Source organism: Micromys minutus (genome assembly GCF_963924665.1).
Source record: "Micromys minutus genome assembly, chromosome: 5".
Classification (NCBI taxonomy): domain Eukaryota; kingdom Metazoa; phylum Chordata; class Mammalia; order Rodentia; family Muridae; genus Micromys; species Micromys minutus.
The window spans coordinates 43,887,491-43,907,644 of NC_137974.1; the positions used below are offsets into that span (position 1 = coordinate 43,887,491).

General features: G+C 46.2%; 1 protein-coding gene across 6 annotated transcripts in view; it reads left to right on the forward strand.

Annotated features, from left to right (window-relative positions):
- Positions 1-20,154, forward strand: part of CLDN10 (claudin 10) — a gene marked incomplete at both ends in the record, with an annotated part of 80,893 nt that overhangs the window by 43,436 nt on the left and 17,303 nt on the right. For 2 of the 6 annotated variants that reach the window (XM_080917387.1, XM_080917390.1), the window contains one exon: positions 18,396-18,615. The exons of the other annotated variants lie outside the window; for them this stretch is intronic. In XM_080917387.1, coding sequence (XP_080773513.1) covers positions 18,396-18,615 — 220 coding nt within the window. Of the gene's footprint in view, positions 1-18,395; positions 18,616-20,154 lie in introns of those variants that run through there. 6 annotated transcript variants of the gene reach the window in all.

Consider the following 20,154-nt stretch of genomic DNA (forward strand, 5'->3'; position numbering starts at 1 on the left):
AAGGGAAGCATAGCTCAGGCTATGAGTGAGGTGCCCGCAGCTAGCCCGGGCTTACACTCTCCCCTTCTCTCTTCTCTTACTGTCTACATCCCTCTCCTCTGTTGATTCAGTGTACCAGATTCTCTTCTGCGCTACACTGAATTGGCAGCCTCTGCGCCAGTCTGCCTCCTCATGGGACATACACTTGAAACAAGAGCAGACAGGGTCCTTTGTTCCGCGGCTGCGCAGCACAGTAGGGCTATTCTGTGAGAGCGGCAGAGCCAGTCCACATGACTTGTCACCCAGAAGGCAGCACTTGGGTGCTGTGCTTCTCCGCCAAACCTTAGTCAGTAGATTCTGGTCACTTTCCTAGCATTGGTTTCCTTCCACATTCCTTGCCTCATGTTTTCACATCAGCGTTAAAGATAGCATTTGTAGAGCTAGTCAGTGGGGCGGACTTGCAACCCTTACCTCTCGGGAGATGGAGGTAGGAGGTTCAGGGATTCAAGGCCATCCTAGGACACATAAAATAGCAAGTTTGAGGCCAGCCTGGGCTAATAGAACCCCATCTTTAAAAAAAAAGTAAAAATAAAGAAAGTAATAAAGTAAAAATTTCAAGCATTTAAAGACTTTATGAACTTACAAAGTGTACATATATACAAGCCATGGAAGCTGCTGAAAGTATTTTTTTTTTTATTTTTATATACAAGAGAGACAGAGGAGCTGGTGCAGCAAAGAGACCTAAGACAAAGACTGGGAAAGCCCACTGGCAGATAACACCAGGCTGCTGGCATGTGTATGGTGTGCCAATGGGAAGAGAGGAGCCAGGAGCTAGACCGCAGGGCGGTGTGCAGAGCAGGCTAGAGGGGGATCCTGCTAACAGATAACTCCATCGGGCTTGGAAAGAAACCGCGGAGAACTTTCTTATGCATTTGCAACATATTCTAAATGCATTGTGTCTTCTCCCCAAACTCCAAGGACACCAGCTCATCCCATCTGCTTTATCCAAGCAGAAAGGTCACCGAGTGGCAGTCTCTTCCTACCCTGACAGGAGTTACAGCCTGAAGATGGAGAGGCATTTGGGGGATTTGATTGTGGTGCTTTTAAACCATTGTTTTCTCGAACATGTTGGCCCCAGTGAACACTATAATTTAGCCCTGGATACAGTTCCCTAAAACCTTTTCATCCAAACCACAGAGCTGTAGTTGGGTCCCTTCACGTTGTTTTTTTTTTTTTTTTTTTTTTTTTTTTTTAACAATCACGTCTTTGCCTGGCAGCCCCCATGAACCCCAGCTCCTCACTGCCATATCTGCTGCTTCTCCTCCTTACCCACAGCCTCTGGAACCAAACTTGTCTTTATTTTAAGCCACTGAATTCATTTTTTTAAAGACCACATTTAAACATCTTATCAGTTTTTATTCAAAAGTGGGCTCAAATTTCCCATGAAAAAAAATATATCAGTAACTTGTGAAACTTTATTGCTCATGAGAATGTATGTAAATCCTGTAGCCGCTGTAACTTAGGGCAGTGTGTGACTGCTGGGGGTTGGGGGGCCTGAGTTAAAAGCCCTTTGCTTCTTTAGAACAGACTCAGGACGGAACTGAGGTATAGAAATGGGATGATGTTAAGGGGTTTCTGTTTTGGGTTACCAAATCAAACTAAGATAGGATGCTTTAAAATGAAACACCAAGTGTGTGCGGGCAGAGTGGGGTGGGGGCGGTTGTGCACAGTTGCCTAACTTGAGACTGTTTCTACTCTATCACAGCTTGTAGGATGTTTCATGAACTGATCAAGTTCAGACTTCGTATAAGGGAGTTAAAGCTAAATCAGGTTGTTCAGAGGGTTTTTACGATCCCTCTGTCTCTGTCTCTGTCTGTCTCTCTTGCATGCACACATGCATACACATACTCCATCACTAAGACTACTCACATCTCAGTCTCTTTCTCCCTCCCTCACTCTCTCATACACTAAGATTTCTCACATCTCAGTCTCTGTCTCTCTGACTCTCTCTCTCTCTCTCTCTCACACACACACACACCATCACTAAGATTATTCACATTTCAGTTTCTGTCTCTCTTTCACACACACACACACACACACACACACACACACACACACACCATCACTAAGCCTGCTCACATTTCAGTGGAAACCCAGGATGTAGGGCTCTTCCCTCACATCGGGAGTAGTGACTGACAGAAAGGAGAGCAGCATAGATTCCAGTCTCTACTGTTCTCGAATCTCTTTGTGACTGTGTACACTGAATCAAGGGGATCGCTTGACATAAACTGTAACCATGGAGATGGGAGGTCAGTCAAAGGGGAGCCACGCCACATGACAGCAATGTGCCCCAACTATCCCTTACTCAGCAGAATTTCATCTTGCCAAATTCTGTACAGGAAAGGTACCAATTAAGGTAAAACTTAGGAATTAAGGTTAAAAAACATTCACTCCCCAGAATGGCAACTCCAAATTGAAAGCTCCTGTGTTTCTGTTGTCTTGTTGCTGTTTTCGCATTGCTTTATTTGGTTGGCCTGATTCTTCCTTCTGTGACTGGGTTGAATTCGAACCCAGGCTTTGGCACCTGGCATGCGAGCCTTTCTAGCAAATAGACACAACGGCCCCTCCCCCCAGGGAATGAGCCATTTTGATTGACTTCTCACTCTAGCCAATGAAAGCAACTGCATGTAGGGTTTTGCCGAAACGATATCTGGTGACTGATTTGTCTGCTGCCCTCGACTTGGCCCCACACAATCCCCTTCTGCAAAAACACAGGACTCAAGCTTCTTCTTCATAGATAGGCCTATAATGACAGCAAGATATGGGTACCGTTTGGGTAGAAATGAACAGGACAGCAATCTTGTAAAACAGTGTCACCAAGTAAAGGCGTGACTCTGTGATGACACTCACATTTAAGCCACGTCCTCTGAAATATAAGAAAAAAAGATAACCAGAGGCAACATGCTGGGCAGAGACTTGGATAAATAGGTAAGGATGTTGGGTGTGGGTGCGCACGGCTGCAGCCCCCATGCTCAGGAGCCTGATCTACATAAGGAATACCATCCCAGCCAGGACTACACAGTAAGACCCTGCCTCTAAAAATAAAAATAAGATTAAAAATTACGAAGACAGAGGGCCAAGAACGGAGCTCCTGGTTGGTGCTTGGCTAACACAAAATAAAACCAGGTGTGGTGCCTCGACTCAGGAAGAGGAGACAGGAGAATCAGGAGTTCAACATTATCCTTAGTGTGGCTGTTGTATATGAGACCCTGTTAAAAGAGAAGGTGGGGTTGGGAAGGGGGCTTTATTCTTAAAGGTGGCTGCTTTTCTTACCTGTGAAGATATAATCACGCCACACCTATGGTCTTAACAGCACTATTTCATGTGTGTCTGGATTATTTACTTTAGGATATGCACATGCTGTAGACACTGGTGATAATGGGGCAAATTTTGTTTGGCTGAAGGGTTTGGGGGTGGGTATCCGGGTTTGTCTACTGAGATCAACACCACCAATTTCTCCCTCCTATGTGATTCGTGTTTGTTTAGAACGGAAAGATTTAGGTGGTAGTTTGTTTTTAAGTTTCAAGGTTTGGGCGTTCAGTTCTTCCCTACTGAGTTATGCTTAATAAAACTTCTTCACAACAATGGGCATAGGAAGTTCCCTGCTGTTGACAAGTGTGTGATTTGGAACACCCGGCACATTGGCCACGTGGCCCAGTGGCCCAGGGCCACAACTGAGAAGTCAGCAGCTGTGCATGCTACATTGAGCTCTGTCATTAACCTGCCGAGGGACCGTCTCAAAAGTGCTTGACTCAAGAAATAAAAATAAGCACAGGTGTCAGTGCCCTCCAACAGAGCTAAAGGAAATCAGGCCGTGTGCACAAAGTAAACCAAAGTCCCTGCACTCTGGGTTTCCTTTCCTTCTTGTTAGAGAAGCAGAAACTTTGGAGTGACAGGTGGTAGGTTCCTGCTATAGTTTTCAAGCAGCCGATATGAATAAATGCACATAAATGTGAGGACAGCCGGTGTGCATAAGGGGAGCAAACTCTTTATAACACTGTGAGGTTTCTTCAGGACTCTAGCTCTCCTGTCTGCTCATGAGTGTTCACATATCATCTTATGTACACACACCATTATGTGTGTTCACACCCTGTCATATGTGCTCACATGCCATCATGTGTGTTCATACTCTTCATGTGTGCTTACCCTCTGTCATTTGTGCTCACATGCCATCATGTATGCTCACACTCTGTCATGTGTGCTTACCCTCTGCCATGTTACTTACACTCTGTAATATAGGCACATACTCTGTCCTGTGTGCTCACAGGCCATCATGTGTGCTCACACTCTGTCATGTGTGCTTACCCTCTGCCATGTTACTTACACTCTGTAATATAGGCACATACTCTGTCATGTGTGCTCACATTCCATCATGTGTGTTCACACTCTTCATGTGTGCTTACCCTCTGTCATGTGTGTTCACACTCTATCATGTGTGTTTACCCTCTGTCACATGTGCTCACACTCTGTCATGTGTGCTTACCCTCTGCCATGTTACTTATACTCTGTAATATAGGCACATACTCTGTCATGTGTGCTCACATGCCATCATGTGTGTTCACACTCTTCATGTGTGCTTACCCTCTGTCATGTGTGTTCACACTCTTCATGTGTGCTTACCCTCTGTCATGTGTGTTCACACTCTATCATGCGTGTTTACCCTCTGTCACGTGTGCTCACACTCTGTCATGTGTGTTTACCCTGTCATATGTGCTCACACTCTATAATGTGTGTACACACTCTGTAATGTAGGCACACACTCTGTCATGTGTGCTCGCACTTCATCATGTGTGCAGTATGTAAGATGCATTCATTAACTAATAAAGGAATCCAGAGGCCAAGGTCGAAGTCATATCATTGCTGTGACAATGAAGAGCCACAGTCATGTTTGTTTGGAGGCAGGCAAAGCAAACATTAGCAGGCATAGATTCTGAAACCCATCCTTTCCAGAAACACACTGGGTCTGTAAAGTGCTTGCCTAGCATTTGCAAAGCCCTGGCTCAGTCCCCAACACCACATAGACCAGACAAGCTTGTGTCTGCCCATAATCCTAGCATTCGGGATGTGGAAGCAGGAGGATCCGAGGTCTAAGCTCTTCAGCTATAGAGTGACTTTGAGGCCAAGATGAGCTATGTGAGACCCTGTCTTTAAAAAAAGAAAATCTGCCTTGAGACCTGTTGCGGTATAAATAGAATGGTTTTCTTGTCATTGACACTGTGGTCTCTGTGAACACTGCTATAGTGTGGAGCCGAGTGCACCTGGACGCTATCGCATGATCCGAAAGCTGCCCTCTCCACTCAACTTCCTTCCCAGGCGGTTCACTCCATCCTCTCTAGCTGCTTCTGTCCCCCCGGGGGGGGGGTGTCCACAACCTCCCAGCATGTTGCTTTCACACACTGTCCTCCACCGCCTGTAAACACACGATTCCACAATCATTAACTTATCAAACAGGTTTATATGTTAAATTCTCAATTCATATTACATCTAGACAATAAATTCACTGCCAATTAGTAAAGCTATAAACCACCCACCTAAACAAGATAAAACTGATCTGATTCACCTTGATCTGAACCATCCTCCTCTGCTGCTTCCATCGTGAATCTTCTGCTTTATCAACTCTGTCCCCACCCTACTCTCTAATGTCCAATCATGTGTCACCTTGACATTAACCTACAGAGATCAAGAGTCATCCAGGGTTTTCCAAGTGCTCTGGAGAACAGATCAATGTCATTTAAGTAAGTATAATTGGAAATAAAGGTGATATTGGTCACTTAGCTTTTTCTTTTCTTATACAAGATACATAAATACCCTGAAAGTTAAAAATCGCTGGTTGATAGAGAGGCACAAGAAACTGCAACCTCAATACTTTCAGCCCTAACCTGTAGAGAGGCTCCCACATAGCCGTTTCTGGCAGATTCTAAGCAGCAAATTACAAAGCACTAAACTCATACTGTGTGATTCCAGGATGTCACCTGAGAGCACATGGCTTCCTCCTGTAGGTTCCCTAAAAACACAAATAAAACAAAACAAACAACAACAAAACAAAACAAAGAGACAACAATAAAACAGCCTCAATTGGAAACTGAAGAAAATTTGTATTGGAACTTGAAAGGCCAACAGAGCAGATACCAAAGTGTATGCATGTGTGTACATGTGTGTGTCTTGGGAGAGAAGGCCAGAGAATTCCCAGAGGATGGGGCAAGCAGGCGTAGGACTTAAATCCATGTCATAAAAACAGATATAAGGAGGGAAAAGAAATGTCACCTTTCTGGGCTGACAAGATGGTCACAGTCTTTGCTGCCGAGATAGGCCATCATCTCATTCCCATCCCTGGGAAACAGCGTGACAGAAGAAAAGACTCCCGGAGGCTATCTTCTGCACTCTATACTGTGTGCTATTGCATGAATGTGCCCCCAATAAGTAATAAAAGAATAAATAAATAAATATAAGTAAATTTTCTCTTCAAAAGCCAGGCCATGGTGGCGCATGCCTCTAACCCCAGCACTCGGAAGGCAGAGGCAGTTGAATCTCTGAGTTCAAGGCCAGCCTGGTCTACAGAGTGAGTTCCAGGACAGCCAGGGATACACAGAGAACCCTGTCTCAAAAAACAACAACAAAACAAAAAAAACAAAAATAAAACCTACACTCGCTGAGTTAGAAGTATATTTAAAGTATAAATGACAAGACGTCATAACAAGATTATAGATAGAAAGTATTTATTCATAGAAGATTAATTACTAAAAGATCAAAGATTAGACAATTACAGGAGTTTCTTTGGAAAGTTTACACTTAATGTTCCCTCCAATATTTTAATCATTTATCCTTTTGTCTAATAAAATTAGGTACAGCGAGTATTTATCCAATGCTATAATATCCCAATTTCCCTTGGATCCATATTTTCATTTTTTACTGCTCTTTGTCACATCTGAAAGAGAACAGGTTATAGCAGAGTTCCGTTCTTTGCTTTTCTCGGTTATAGTGTGGGACCCTGGAAACTGAAGGGCAGAGTGGCATTCAGGCTGCTTAACCAAATTCCGTGGGCTGCTATGTAGGCTGTGCCAACAGAATTACAATGTAACCTTTTATATTGTGTTCTCAGCGGTGCAAAAAAGCCATTGTAAACACCAGAGGATTACATAGGCAGACAAATTGTGTGAGGAAGTTGCTGGCGTTAGGCATATTTCTTGTTAGGAAGACTCATCCCTCCTCATCCTAGAGGTGTGGCATTCATAATAATCACAGGTTAAAAAAAAAAAAAAAAAGTTGACGTTCCTTTTGTCGGCTTTTCAAATCCACAGACCCTAATTCAAACAGAAACAGCCATTGCTCCGAACCACAGAGGGGCGCGTCTCTTTTCTACCGTGTCAGCAGCATTCGGCCCATTGCTGTTTCCTTTCCAGGTTGCCATTCAGTCATCCAGAGTCAGCTGGTTCTGCACCAAGGGGCCACACATTCTCCTAGGGTCCTCTGATGCCGTCTTTGTTTGAAATAGTCTCTGGTTCGATGATATGTTTGCTAGGCTAGCTGGCTCATGAGCATCCCAGAATTCAAAACTTGGCCTCCCAATTTGCTATGGGTACTTCCATAGTTAGGGATACTGTTGCTGTGATGAAACACCACAAGCAAAGCAACTTGGGAAGGTGTTTCAGTTAGGGTTTTACCGCTGTGAGCAGACACCATGACCAAGGCAACTCTTGTAAGGGCAACATTTTATTTTGGGCTGGCTTACAGGTTCAGAGGTTCAGTCCATTATCCTCAAGGCAGGAACATGGCAGCATCTGAAGGCTGCTAGTGAAAGACTGGCTTCCAGGCAGCTAGGGTAAAGAAAGGTCTTAAAGCCCACACACATAGTGACACACCTACTCCAACAGGACACACCTTCTAATAGTGCCACTCCCTGGGCCAAGCATAGACAAACCATCACAGTAGTGAAGGGTCAATTTAGCTTACACACCTGCATCACTGTTCATCACAGAAGAAACTCAAAAGGGCAGAAACCTGGAGGCAGGAGCTCATGCAGATGCCACAGAGGGATGCTGCTTACTAGCTTGCTTCCTTTGACTGGTTCAGTCTGCTTTCTACAGAACCAGGACTGCCAGCCCAGGGTGGCACCACCCAAAATGGGCTGGGCCCTCTGCCATCAATCACTAAAGTAAGGAAATGCCTTACAAGTTTGCCTGCAGCTGATCTTGTGGAGGCATTTTCTCAAGTGAAGTTCCCTCCTCTCTGGTGACGTTAACTTGTGTGGAGTTGACATAAAACTCACCAGGACAGATATGGTGAATTCTCAGGCTATATCTGGCTTTACATAGGTTGTGGGGACCCAAACTCAGACCCCCCCATTTGTGCCGCAGGTTCTTTGCTCATTGAACCATTGCTCAGGCCCATGTGTGTAAATATTTTACTGGCAGGATTATATTTGGGAGAAGTATTTCAACTTTTAAATGTTATTTAAATCTTGCTTATGGTGATTCCGATTTCCTTTTTCAGCACTAAACTCAGATAAGTTTTCAAATTCATATAATTTGAAAGAATGGACATACGTAAATATTGATCCAATTGATAAGCTATTCCAATATATGTATTTTACGACATACATTAAGAAGTTGCCTGTGGATTCTGGTTTTCTCATCTGAAAACACCAAATTAAATAATCTTGGAGAAAGTATCATAGTGCAAAGTCAAGTGGATGGAAGTTGGGAAGAAAAAGCTGCATCTGGACTTATTTTCCACCAGGAGCTTGGCTGTGTGTCGTTTCTCTATGGATGAAATAGAACAGTTCCAGGGTCAGGGCTAACTGTGGACCCTGCCCTCAGTAACATCCAGGGCTGTATGACCTGAGGCAGGATCCCAGCTGCATAGATAAAGGACATCTTTTTAAAAAATCTGAAAACATCATTGAACAGCAGAAGGCTCCTACCTATATCTTAACACACTCACACACACACACACACACACACACACACACACTCACCCCCACTCACCCCAACCCCTACTCTCTCTCTCACACACACACTCCCACACACTTTCACCCACTCAAACCCAATCACACACTCAACCACATGCATACTTACCCCCCCCACACTCTCTCACCACACTAACCCCCCCACACTCACCCCCACATTCACACACTCACCCATACCCTCAAATAAACTTACACACACACTCACTCCCCCACTCACCCCCAACCCCTACTCTCTCTCTCACACACACACTCCCTCACCACACTAACCCCACACACACTCACCCCCCACACTCACACACACTCACCCATACCCTTAAACACACACACACACACTCACACACACTCTACATTACACTCCCATACACATACACTCCCACACACACTTACACATACACTCCCACACACTCACCCCCCAACATTCACACACACACACCCCACACACACTCACCCCATACACATACAAGCTCTCCAAGATCCCACTATGCTTTTTACACCCAACCTTTTTAGCCCCACCTGCTCCATTTCTCTGTGCTGCTAGAAAAGGGACCACCCAGCCTCTTCTTGTGGCAGCTTTAGTCAAGATTAAACCTGTCAACCTGAATGTTGTGCTCTTTTGTCACAGCTGTGTGTCCTTCTCCACACGATGGCCACATCAATGGCCCCACATGGTCCCCCTTAGACCATCTTTTTCACATGGACACAGGTTCTTACCCTGGGCTTTCTCCTTCCCAGATACTCTGGCCTCTGGGTATTTTCTGCAAGTTCCTCTTGTCTTCTTGGCTGAGGAGGGAGATGAACCTGGGCCTTCTCTACTTTACCCAGCCCTAGAGGATCTGGCTTGTCCCGTGGATGTATACAGACCCCAGGCCACTCCAAATGTGCCTTGCTCACCTGAGCTCTGTTTTCAGTTATGCATGTGGAAGCATTTCCTCTCCTGTTTTCTGGGGTATCACAGTCTGTGGTTCTGAGGCTAAACTCCTGATGGCATTCAGACCTACTCCACTCCAGGCTCCCCCTCTTAACCAATAGTGCCATCCCTCCCGAGGCTGACACCAGATTCTACAGCCCTCCTCATGCATCTTAGCCAGCTGCTTCGCAACCCTAGCCATCTCTACCCTCAGAAGACATCAAAATTCAAGATTAGACTCTTGGTTCCCACTCTCTACCCCCTACCGGTCGCTCTGCCTCCCTTCTGGCAACTCTGGGGTAGTTCCAAAACATACTGGACATCTCATCTCAAAGGTAATCAGTGTCTCCCTGTCACACCCTGAGTGAGAGCTATCGGTGTGCTTTAGTGGTTATAGGGCTGTGTATAAGTCTGTATATACACATACCCATATAGAGACACGGGCACCACAAGAACAACACAGACACGGGCACACACACATACAAATGCATGCCCATACGTGATACGTTCTTATCACATACAAACACAGACACACAGTCAGACCATGGATATGCAGATGGACAGACGTGCTTCCCGCACCTTGTCCTTGTTTCTTCCCAGTTCTTATCTTCCACGCCACCATTCATTCTCTTTTGTCCTTATTGTAGACGCTCAAGTGTCATTCAGGCAAGTACAGGAAGCGCCCCTTTCCAGAATGTTCCTTCTGAAGCATCTATAGACCCTTCGTCTTTACCTTTCAGTCTTTACCCAAACTCACCAGGATGGCTTCCATGTCCACTTGAGATTTTTAAGTCACCAACTTCTATACACATAGTTCATAGCTCTGTTCCGACATGCTGTTTCTGTCTCTCTGTCTCTGCCCCTCCCCCTCTTTCTCAGTGGCACATATGACCTAATAGTCTGGATAGATATAGCTTTGCTTTCAACCTGTCCCTTGTTTCCCCAGTGAACGTGAGGTACACACGGGCAGGGGTTTGTCTGGTTCCCTGCCCTAGTGTGGAAGGGCACTGGGGATGTGGGCACACAATAAACGTGTGCTGGATGTTGTATTTGTACAGTGGATGACTGATGCTATTTCCAAGTCAGGGACAAGGTGAAGTGAACTTCAGGTTGTTGGAACGTTGTCCTCGTAGAGAATCCTAACCTCATTCATCTCCAGAAGTCACCACCAGATTACACATCTCATGCCACTGCCTGCCCCTGCCCAGCTGGCCCGCCCCGGGCCTAGTGTAGCTCAGCGGTCTCTGCCTCATCTTCCCAATTAACCATTTCTGTATAGCGTCGAGCACATTAGGGCAGCTGCGGTTGACTGAAAGGTAATAAAGGACCAGGCACTTGCAAACACAAATAGGCAAGGAGAAAGGCACCTGGTATCTAATGCAGCCTTTCCTCATTGATTTTAGTGCATCTTGGTCATCTGGTAGAAATAAGTCAAAATTTCAGCCATGCTGTGGCACTTGAGAGGCAGAGGCAGGTGGATCTCTGAGTTCTAGGCCCACCTGGTCTACAGGGCAACCAGAGCTACACAGAGAAATCCTGTCTCAAAAGCCAAACCAAACCAGCAATCACCAGAAAGCTATGTAAGGAGAAGAGCTTTTAGCACAGTGGATAAGACCTTCTACAGAGTCGTTAGTGCCTTCAGGAGAGCAGAGGGGAGAGGGGTCTCACCTGTTAAGCAAACCTCTTCAGGTCTTCAGTTGTGTTAACTGAGAGGGCAGCCACAAGTCAAAGCAGGAAGACATGGGTGCCACACAGTAGCTGCAACAAACTTTGTGTGTGTGTGTGCACTCATAAAAATGCTCCTGCTCTGACCTAGGACATAGTGGAGTAGCATCACTCACACTTGTGAACTTCAAGTCACCTGTTGCAAAATCAACTGGACGTGCCGAAATTAAGTCAGGGTGCCGGGCACCTGTTCAAATACTTCTACTTGGGAAAACAAATTTTTTTCCTAAAAAAAAAAAAAAAAATCTAAGTTGGGTTAGCTGGAATTGACTTAAGTCAGGCCTGTGTGTTTGTTCTTACACTTAGTGGGCAGAGAATGAGTTATTACCTGGGTTGCAAGGGGCAATTTCCCAATAAAGACTGTAGACCGTAGGACAGAGCTGGATATGTGTCTAGCTACTACTGCCCAGGGGTAATCTCTCTGTCCCTGTCAGTGTCTCTGTCTCAGACAAACACACACACACACACACACACACACACACACATGCACACACACACACATGCACACAGACACACCCTGAAGAGAATTATCTCTAATCCAGAGCTGTGAGTTTTCCCTTTTTTCTGTCAATCTAAAGGATCTCTGCTCTCATTTGAACTTGGTTTTTCTCCCCATTCTCCTAACTTTTTTGGCCCCTCCCTGGTCCCCTCCCATCTGCTTCCTGGTCTCTTTCTTCTCTAGCTCTCCGCACCAACTTCTTCTTTGTTGGCAGCTCAACACTTTTTGCCCTTTTAGCTTAAAATCTGCAAAATAATTTATCCACATCCATTTACCGTCGGTCTATATCTAATCGATACTATTTTCTTTTTCTATTTTTTGAGACTGGGTCGGGAGGCAGATTTGGCCATCATTCCAGGATTTTTGTGATGCTGAGGACTGACTATAGGGACTTCTGCATGCTGGGCGAACCCTCTACCCACTTAACCTCATCTCCAGCTCTGAGCAACACCATACACCCCCATCTACACCTCAACTTCCTTTAAACATATGGGGTGGGACTAGGGTGCGATGTTAGGTGGGAGTGGGGCTAGAGTGTTGTGAGGGACACAGGGTGGGGTAGAGTGACATGTGGGGGTGGAGCTATAGAGTGATATGGTGAGGGTGGGGGTGGGGCTAGAGAGTGATATGGTGAGGGTGGGGGTGGGGCTAGAGAGTGATGGTAAAGGTGGGGGTGGGGCTAGAGAGTGATGGTGAGGGTGTGGGGCTAGAGAGTGATGGTAAAGGTGGGGGTGGGGCTATAGAGTGATGGTGAGGGTGTTAGGTGGGGCTAGAGAGTGATGGTAAAGGTGGGGGTGGGGCTAGAGAGTGATGGTGAGGGTGTTAGGTGGGGCTAGAGAGTGATGGTAAAGGTGGGGGTGGGGCTAGAGAGTGATGGTGAGGGTGGGGGTGGGGCTAGAGAGTGATGGTAAAGGTGGGGGTGGGGCTAGAGAGTGATGGTGAGGGTGTGGGGCTAGAGAGTGATATGGTGAGGGTGGGGGTGGGGCTAGAGAGTGATGGTAAAGGTGGGGGTGGGGCTAGAGAGCGCCATGGTGAGGGTGCCAAAGGAAGCTCCTGGTACTTTTCTTGTTGATGTTATCTCTGGTTAATCAGATCGAAGCCTTGGTGTTGGAAGTGGTGGGGTGATCCTAGAAACTCCTTCATTTTACAAATAAAGAGGTTGTAAGTCAGAAAAAAAAATGACTTGTTCAGAAAAATAAACACTTCCTTGCTGGCCCTACGTGGGTGAGTGAACTGAGTTAGAACATCTTATGCTCACAGACCAACAGTAGGAAACCTACTCACCCTGGGAGTTTCTAGTACCCCAGAGTGAGAGGCACTTCAAACAGGAAGGGTATTCAGCTGTGAGCTGCTGAACCCAAATGTTCCCAGCGCGTCTCAGGAATGGGAACAAGTGCTTCAAGCAGACGCCGGGAAAGCAAGTCTCATGATAAAGGCATCAACTGCAACAGGCCCAGGAAACATCCTGATGGTCCAGCCTCAGAGGCTTACAAAAATTTTTTTAAAGACAAAACTGTTGGTGTGCTTACAACTTGCAACAGAGCAAAAGTGAGTGCAGTGACTACATACGTGTGTGTGTGTGTGTGTGTGTGTGTGTGTGTGTGTGTGTGTGTGTAGTGGTGCCTGGATAAAGTGTTTATCCCCTGACTTCTCTTGTCACAGTAGTTCTCACAGAACTTCCATGGAACACCAAGAGTGACCAGTGTTAGGGAGAAGAACACAGAAAAGCTATTTAGATAAGAGTTGTGGTTAGTGCCTCTGTTAACAGGTTTTTGTAACAACACTTAGAGTTGCTAAGTAGTAGCTTAGATAACACTTTCAGGGAGGGCTTCCAGCATGTCACCTCACTGGAATCTAGGAAGGACCTAATGCATACTGAAACCAAACTCAGTGCTTGGAAAATCCTTGGGCTGTGCTGAAAGGCACACCTGTGTTCTTTGGCAGGCGAACTGAATCTCAAGTAAAGAATTTCTGCAAATCTCCCTGTTCAGTTGGCCAAACAGGTTTTCACTCCCTTTGAACAACTGGGCTTTGGGGGTGGGGGTATCGTCTATTTTTTTCTTAATGACCACAATAACACCACACAAATCACTTTTAATGCTAATGCCTCGGAAGTGGGAAGGATGTTGTGATTCTGGGGATAAAATTTCTTCAAGCAGAATTTGTAACTTATACATCAATTAGTGCTTCATGGAGTAGGAAAAAAAAGATACTTTGTAATGAGCAAGTTATGGTTAAGATGTTACACTGAATTAATGAGGAAAAGCTATTTTCTTGGTAAGTTCACTTTTATACTTAAGAATAGTGTGGCACAAGGGTGCCAGACTGCTGACTCCTGGTGAAAAGACTTTTGAAAAGTCCTTTGGAACGACTAATCTTAAAGCAATGCAAGACATTTACCTTCCTTTTTAAATACCCTCTGTGTGGTCCATTCTCACTTTCTGCAGGATGGTACCATCTACAACATTCTGAATACATTGTTTTTGAAAGTTGAAGGTAGAAAACATCTAAACTGAATGCTTGATCGCCTACTGGTCTTTAGCCATAAAGAAAGTATTTTTCCATTCTTGATGGCCCAAAATAAATAAATAAATAAATAAAAAGTAACTTTTTCCAGTACATATGTAACGTAGTCTGGGGAGCTTAACATTGTCCAATCTCATAGCAAGGGCAAAGAATAAAAGAGCAAAAAACATCAGTCAAGTCCACAGGCGTGACGACCCTGGCTCAGGAACTAACATCTCTGCCGGCTTGACATAATTTATGGATTATTTGTGGCACTTCCCACTTGTTTTAGGTTAAAACTATGTCGTAACCTCTCTAGTAATAGGCTATTTCTATTTTTAAGTTTTCAACAAAGAGATTAATCTTCTTTCTCTCCCTAATACACACCATCTGTTATGTTAAACTGTTTGTTCACATATTCATGAGTCTCTCTGCCTCTAGGCATCCAGGTCCCTAGAGTGACTTATACTGGGAACTTGGAAAGTCAGGCTACCCTGGAGGTTTTGGCCTCATTAGTGGGTGATGTGGTAAGGCAGGGTTGGGGTACATGGAGTTCTCCTTTGGAATTCAGAATTTCTTGCTTCTGGAAGATTTGTTTGCATAGCTCACGGCTGGTGGGTTGTTTCTCCCAAGTGCAATAGGCAGAAGTATATTACATTTTAAACTTTCAGAGAGAAAACAATTTCCACAGTCATTACTTTAAAAGTATGCCTTTGGGGAATTTACAACTAATCACTTGGTAAGCATAAACCTACTAGAGGTCTACCAATAACTTTAAACATAGTTTTGGATCAAAATATTTGTGTGTGTGTGTGTGTGTGTGTGTGTGTGTGTGTGTGTGAAGTAAAACCTAGAAATGGTTTAACAAATTGTCAAGACAGAAAAAAAAATAGCCTGTGATCAAGGACAAAAAAAATTTGGATAATACTAATTTCAACTAGAGACTATGCAGGCTCAAAATACAAAATTAGATCAGGAATGGGGTTCAGGAAGAGATTTGACAAGAAACTAAGACAAAGGGCAGGAACCCAGAGATGGGAGTGCTTCGTGGCAGATCATAAAAAAGCACAGAGGACACTTTGCAGTCACTACTCCAGGGGTGCTGATGTGAGTAAACAGGAAATGATAAGGAACAGGCTCCCCAAACTTTGCTCTTAAGTTTGACCCACTAGTGAACCCAGAGTAACACACCAGGACAAGGTGAGCTCAAGGCCAGAACAGGAGGTAACTATGTTTGCCGTCCACTGACCAAATCACGCTCATCCTCACGTTCCTTTCTACAGTCATAAGACTGCACATGCAAGAACATCACCTACCTGAGGATGCATAGCCGAGATAGCCGAGAGAGAGAGAGATAGAGAGATAGAGATAGATAGATAGAGAGAGAGAGAGAGAGAGAGAGAGAGAGAGAGAGAGAGAGAGAGAAGAGTTTGATGTGTTTTGTTTCCTCAGATCTCAGATTGCAGTACTGGGTAGAAATTGGGCAGGGATGGATTTAAGTTCAATATTGAAACTGTCTCCAAAGGGGCCATTGAAACAAACTAGTAATAGATGTCTTGTTAAACCCTGGGTCCTGGGGTGTGGGGTGTCTTCTTAATACTATTTTATAAATAGGCTGATGAGCAGAACTCATCATCTCTAGTCCTTTCCAAACCCAAGTTTTAGTAATTCAGCATCCAACTTTTGCACCTGCTTCATGGCCACACACTCATTGTACTCTCACCGTGTTTTCACTTGGTTAAAATAAAGAAAGGCAACAAGCAGTTACATTCTTCACAATGGGCCGCGGGAGCTCTGTGTGGAGATTGCAAAGCTGGGCCAGGAGCCTGCTTCTCTGTAGCTGACTGATTTATATGTTGTAGACCTTTGGTTCCTTTTGGCAAGAAGCAGATCCTGAAAGGTCACACCAAGAACTGTGAGAACTTTAAGTGGGCAATAATAAGCCCAGAATGAAGCCAGTGTCTTTGTTCTCTCGTTTATGCCCAGGTTTGTGACCTCAGGAGCTGGAAGGACACCTTGATCTTTGTGTTTATCTTGAGACAGCAGAAAAAAGATGAATGAATGAGTTTATTCTTCAATTAGGTGGGAAATGTGGATTGGGTTTTTTGTTTGTTTGTTTGTTTTAAGCTGGTAGGGGTTGGGGGGGGGGAGCTCAGTCAGGGCAGGAGGACCTGAGCTCAGATTCTCACCTCCCCTGTGAAAGCTAAGGACCACAGAGTGCATCTTAATTCCTAGCACTGGGGTGGGGTCAGGGGTAGAGAAAGGTGGCATGTCAGAGATCACTGGCCAGCCAGTTTGCCAAAATGCTGAGTTCCTAGTTTGGTGATGGACCCTGTCTCAAAAAATAGGGTGAACAACCATAAAGGTTGATATCTAATGTCTACCTCTGATCTACACACACACACACACACACACACACACACCCCATAAGCACACACACACACACATACACACACACATATTCTCATACACTCACACTCACTTACACACCCATGCATACAGACATGCTCACAAGTCCCACACACCTATGCAGAAACACGTTTACACACTCATACCTGTGCAAACTTGTGCACAAGCTCACACTTGTGCACAAATATACACCCATGCACACACACACACATGTGCACATACTCACAATACTCTCAAACACATGCACACACACACAAGCAAGATAAAAAGACAAAAGTGGAGGAGGGCTGGGGAGGTAGTGCAATCAGCAAAGCCGGAGCCTTGACTTTAGATCCCAGCACCTCTGTCAAAGGCCAGTGATGTAATGCTGGGGAGGGAGACAAAGGGGATTCCTGAAGCTTCCAAAACAAAGTAGATGATACCAGGAGTTGCTCTCTGACCTCCACACTCACAGGCACACACACACACACACACACACACACAAATGCACACACACAAGACTGATAGACATCTTTCCCTTGCTTCAGAACCCTCACAGACCAGACTCCCCAAACGTGAGTGTGTATCTCTGAGGGAAATGAGCCAAATGACAGCCCCCCACCTCTAGTGCCTTAGTTAGCAAAGACCCTCACGGGACTCCCTGGAGCTTGCTCCGGACTCTTCTGCTACCTCAGAATTAGGCCAGAGCTATGTGATTACCACTTTTCGCATACCACTAGGCCCGAAAAGAACTGAAATTTAAGGGTAAGGCCAGTCTCAGCCCCAGTACGCCCTTCTTCCCTGGTCAAACAGGGTCACTCAAACAAGCGAGGCACACTGGCCTTTTGCGGTCAGCAAAGCGAGGCTGTGTTACCGTACCGTGTCCTTTCAGGCCACACCAAAGCTGTTTCTGTTCTGCGTTTGCAAGGCACCCAGTGAGCCAAGCTATTTGCCGCGGGTAGGGCTGGGTCGGGGGTGGGGTGGCTCGGTGGGGGGTGCAGCAGGCTGTCCACATCTGCTTGTCCCTGGACAGTACCAATAAAAGAGCCGGCTTCCGCGGCTCGCTGCGTGAGATTTGGTAACTTCGGGGGGGGGGGGGCCCGGGAGAGCGCTGGCCAGAGCTTTGCGACTGCAGACGACGGACCAGCTGTTGGGGGCGCGAAGACCCAAGAGTATTCCCCAGATCTCCCCGCGCGCCCTGGGTGCCCTGACCCGCAGTGGTGTGAGTGCGGGTCCACCAGCGCCCTCAAGTGCCCAGTGGGCGGGACGAAGGCGGTGACCGGGGGCGGAGCCTCGGGGCTGGGCACGCGGGGGGCGCCGCCGGCGTTGGATCGGGAATCAGCGCGAACGCGGCTGCAGCCGGCAGCATGGCTAGCACGGCTTTGGAAATCATCGCCTTCGTAGTTTCCATCTCGGGCTGGGTGCTGGTGTCTTCTACGCTGCCCACCGACTACTGGAAGGTCTCCACCATCGATGGCACGGTCATCACCACCGCCACTTATTTTGCCAACCTGTGGAAGATGTGCGTTACCGATTCCACCGGTGTCGCCAACTGCAAGGACTTCCCCTCCATGCTGGCGCTGGATGGTCTGCATCCCTTCGGGGCCCCATCCCCATCCCTGCCCCTTGCTGGCTTTCCTGGCGGGCGCGTCCTCTTATGGGCCCCGCTGTAGGACTCCTGGGCCGGGGTGTGTGTGTGGGGGAGGGTGGGCCTTATACTCTGCCCTGGGAGGGTCTGCAATGCCCGCTGTCTGCTGTCCACAGATGGCTGTCCACTTGGGGCGTCGTCTGAGCCTGGGAACCCCTGGCGGTGAAGCATAGAATTAATCCAGGTAGTTGTGGAGCACAAGACTATTCCGCTGTCTGGGACTGTAGGGCAGCAGAGGCTGGCCACCCCACGACCAAAATCTCACTAAAATAACACCAGTGAGATCCTGAGACCCCTTTAGCCGGTTCCTTGAGTCTTTGAAAAGACAGGCACAGAAGAGAGGGAAAGGAACCATTCTGAAATGTTTTGTTGTTTTTCCTAAAAATCCCTTCTACAAACTTAAGGGCTTCATGCTTCCTCTAAGTTTCAGGGCAATAAGTAGTCACTGCTCATATGGGGGTGAAGTGGCTCGGAGGGCAGGGATCGTTGACCAGCGTGAATCAACAAAAGGAGTGACCACTCTTCCAAGCAGTCGTTCTGGGTCTTCTTCGACTGTGTGTGTGTGTGTGTGTGTGTGTGTGTGTGTGTGTATTTGCACATATATATTGACATAGAAAAGTGGCTGTTTGGTGTCCAGAATATAGTCGATTCAGGACAGTGCTTGTTTGCTAGGCTCTTCTAGGATTTTACAAGTGACTAAATGGTTTCCGGCAGAAACGTAAGGGGAGCAGCTTGCATTACTTCTAGATCCGACGGGTTTTCCTTTTCTTTATTATTCCTCTTGCAATTTTTATTTGCATAGCTGGGTAAATAGAAGACTTGATTCCCCTAAGACAGTGCTTGCCACAAAGAGTAAACTGTTGCTCAATACAGCAGTGGAAGCTGGTGTATGGGACTAGGTGCCTGCCTTTACGAGGGTGGCACCCTGGGCTGGGCCCTGTTGTGTAAAATAGGTAGGTAGCTGGAGCACAGTTTACTGCATGCATTGCTGCTGAGTTTCCTGTGCTCAGTGGAGCGCACATCCAGGAGACAACAGACAAGCTCTTGTTTCTGCGGTCTACGTTCAGCAACACAGGATTCACACTATGTTCTGGAACTGTTCTGTTTGTGATGCTATTGTAGCCTGAGATAGCCTGACAGATAAGTCTGCTTCCTTCTTCAGGAGAGCTGGGGTTTAAGGAAGAAGAAAGAGAAACACTCCTTTAAGCTTTGAGTATAGGGCAGTGAGGTTTTCCTTTGTGCGTCTCCTGAGAGGATGGAGGTGTTCTGTGGGTCACACGCTGGGTACTGAGGAGGACACGGGACACAGTCCTCACTATCGAAATCTTTAGTTAGGCACTGAGCTAAGTGAGCTATGCCATTCACATATGCATATGTGCAAATGGGCATGCTCACGTGACTAGAAAACACTTTCAGAACCGGAAATGATATAGTCCACATTGTTTTAAAATGAATAACGTCATTGTAGTTGGTACAGA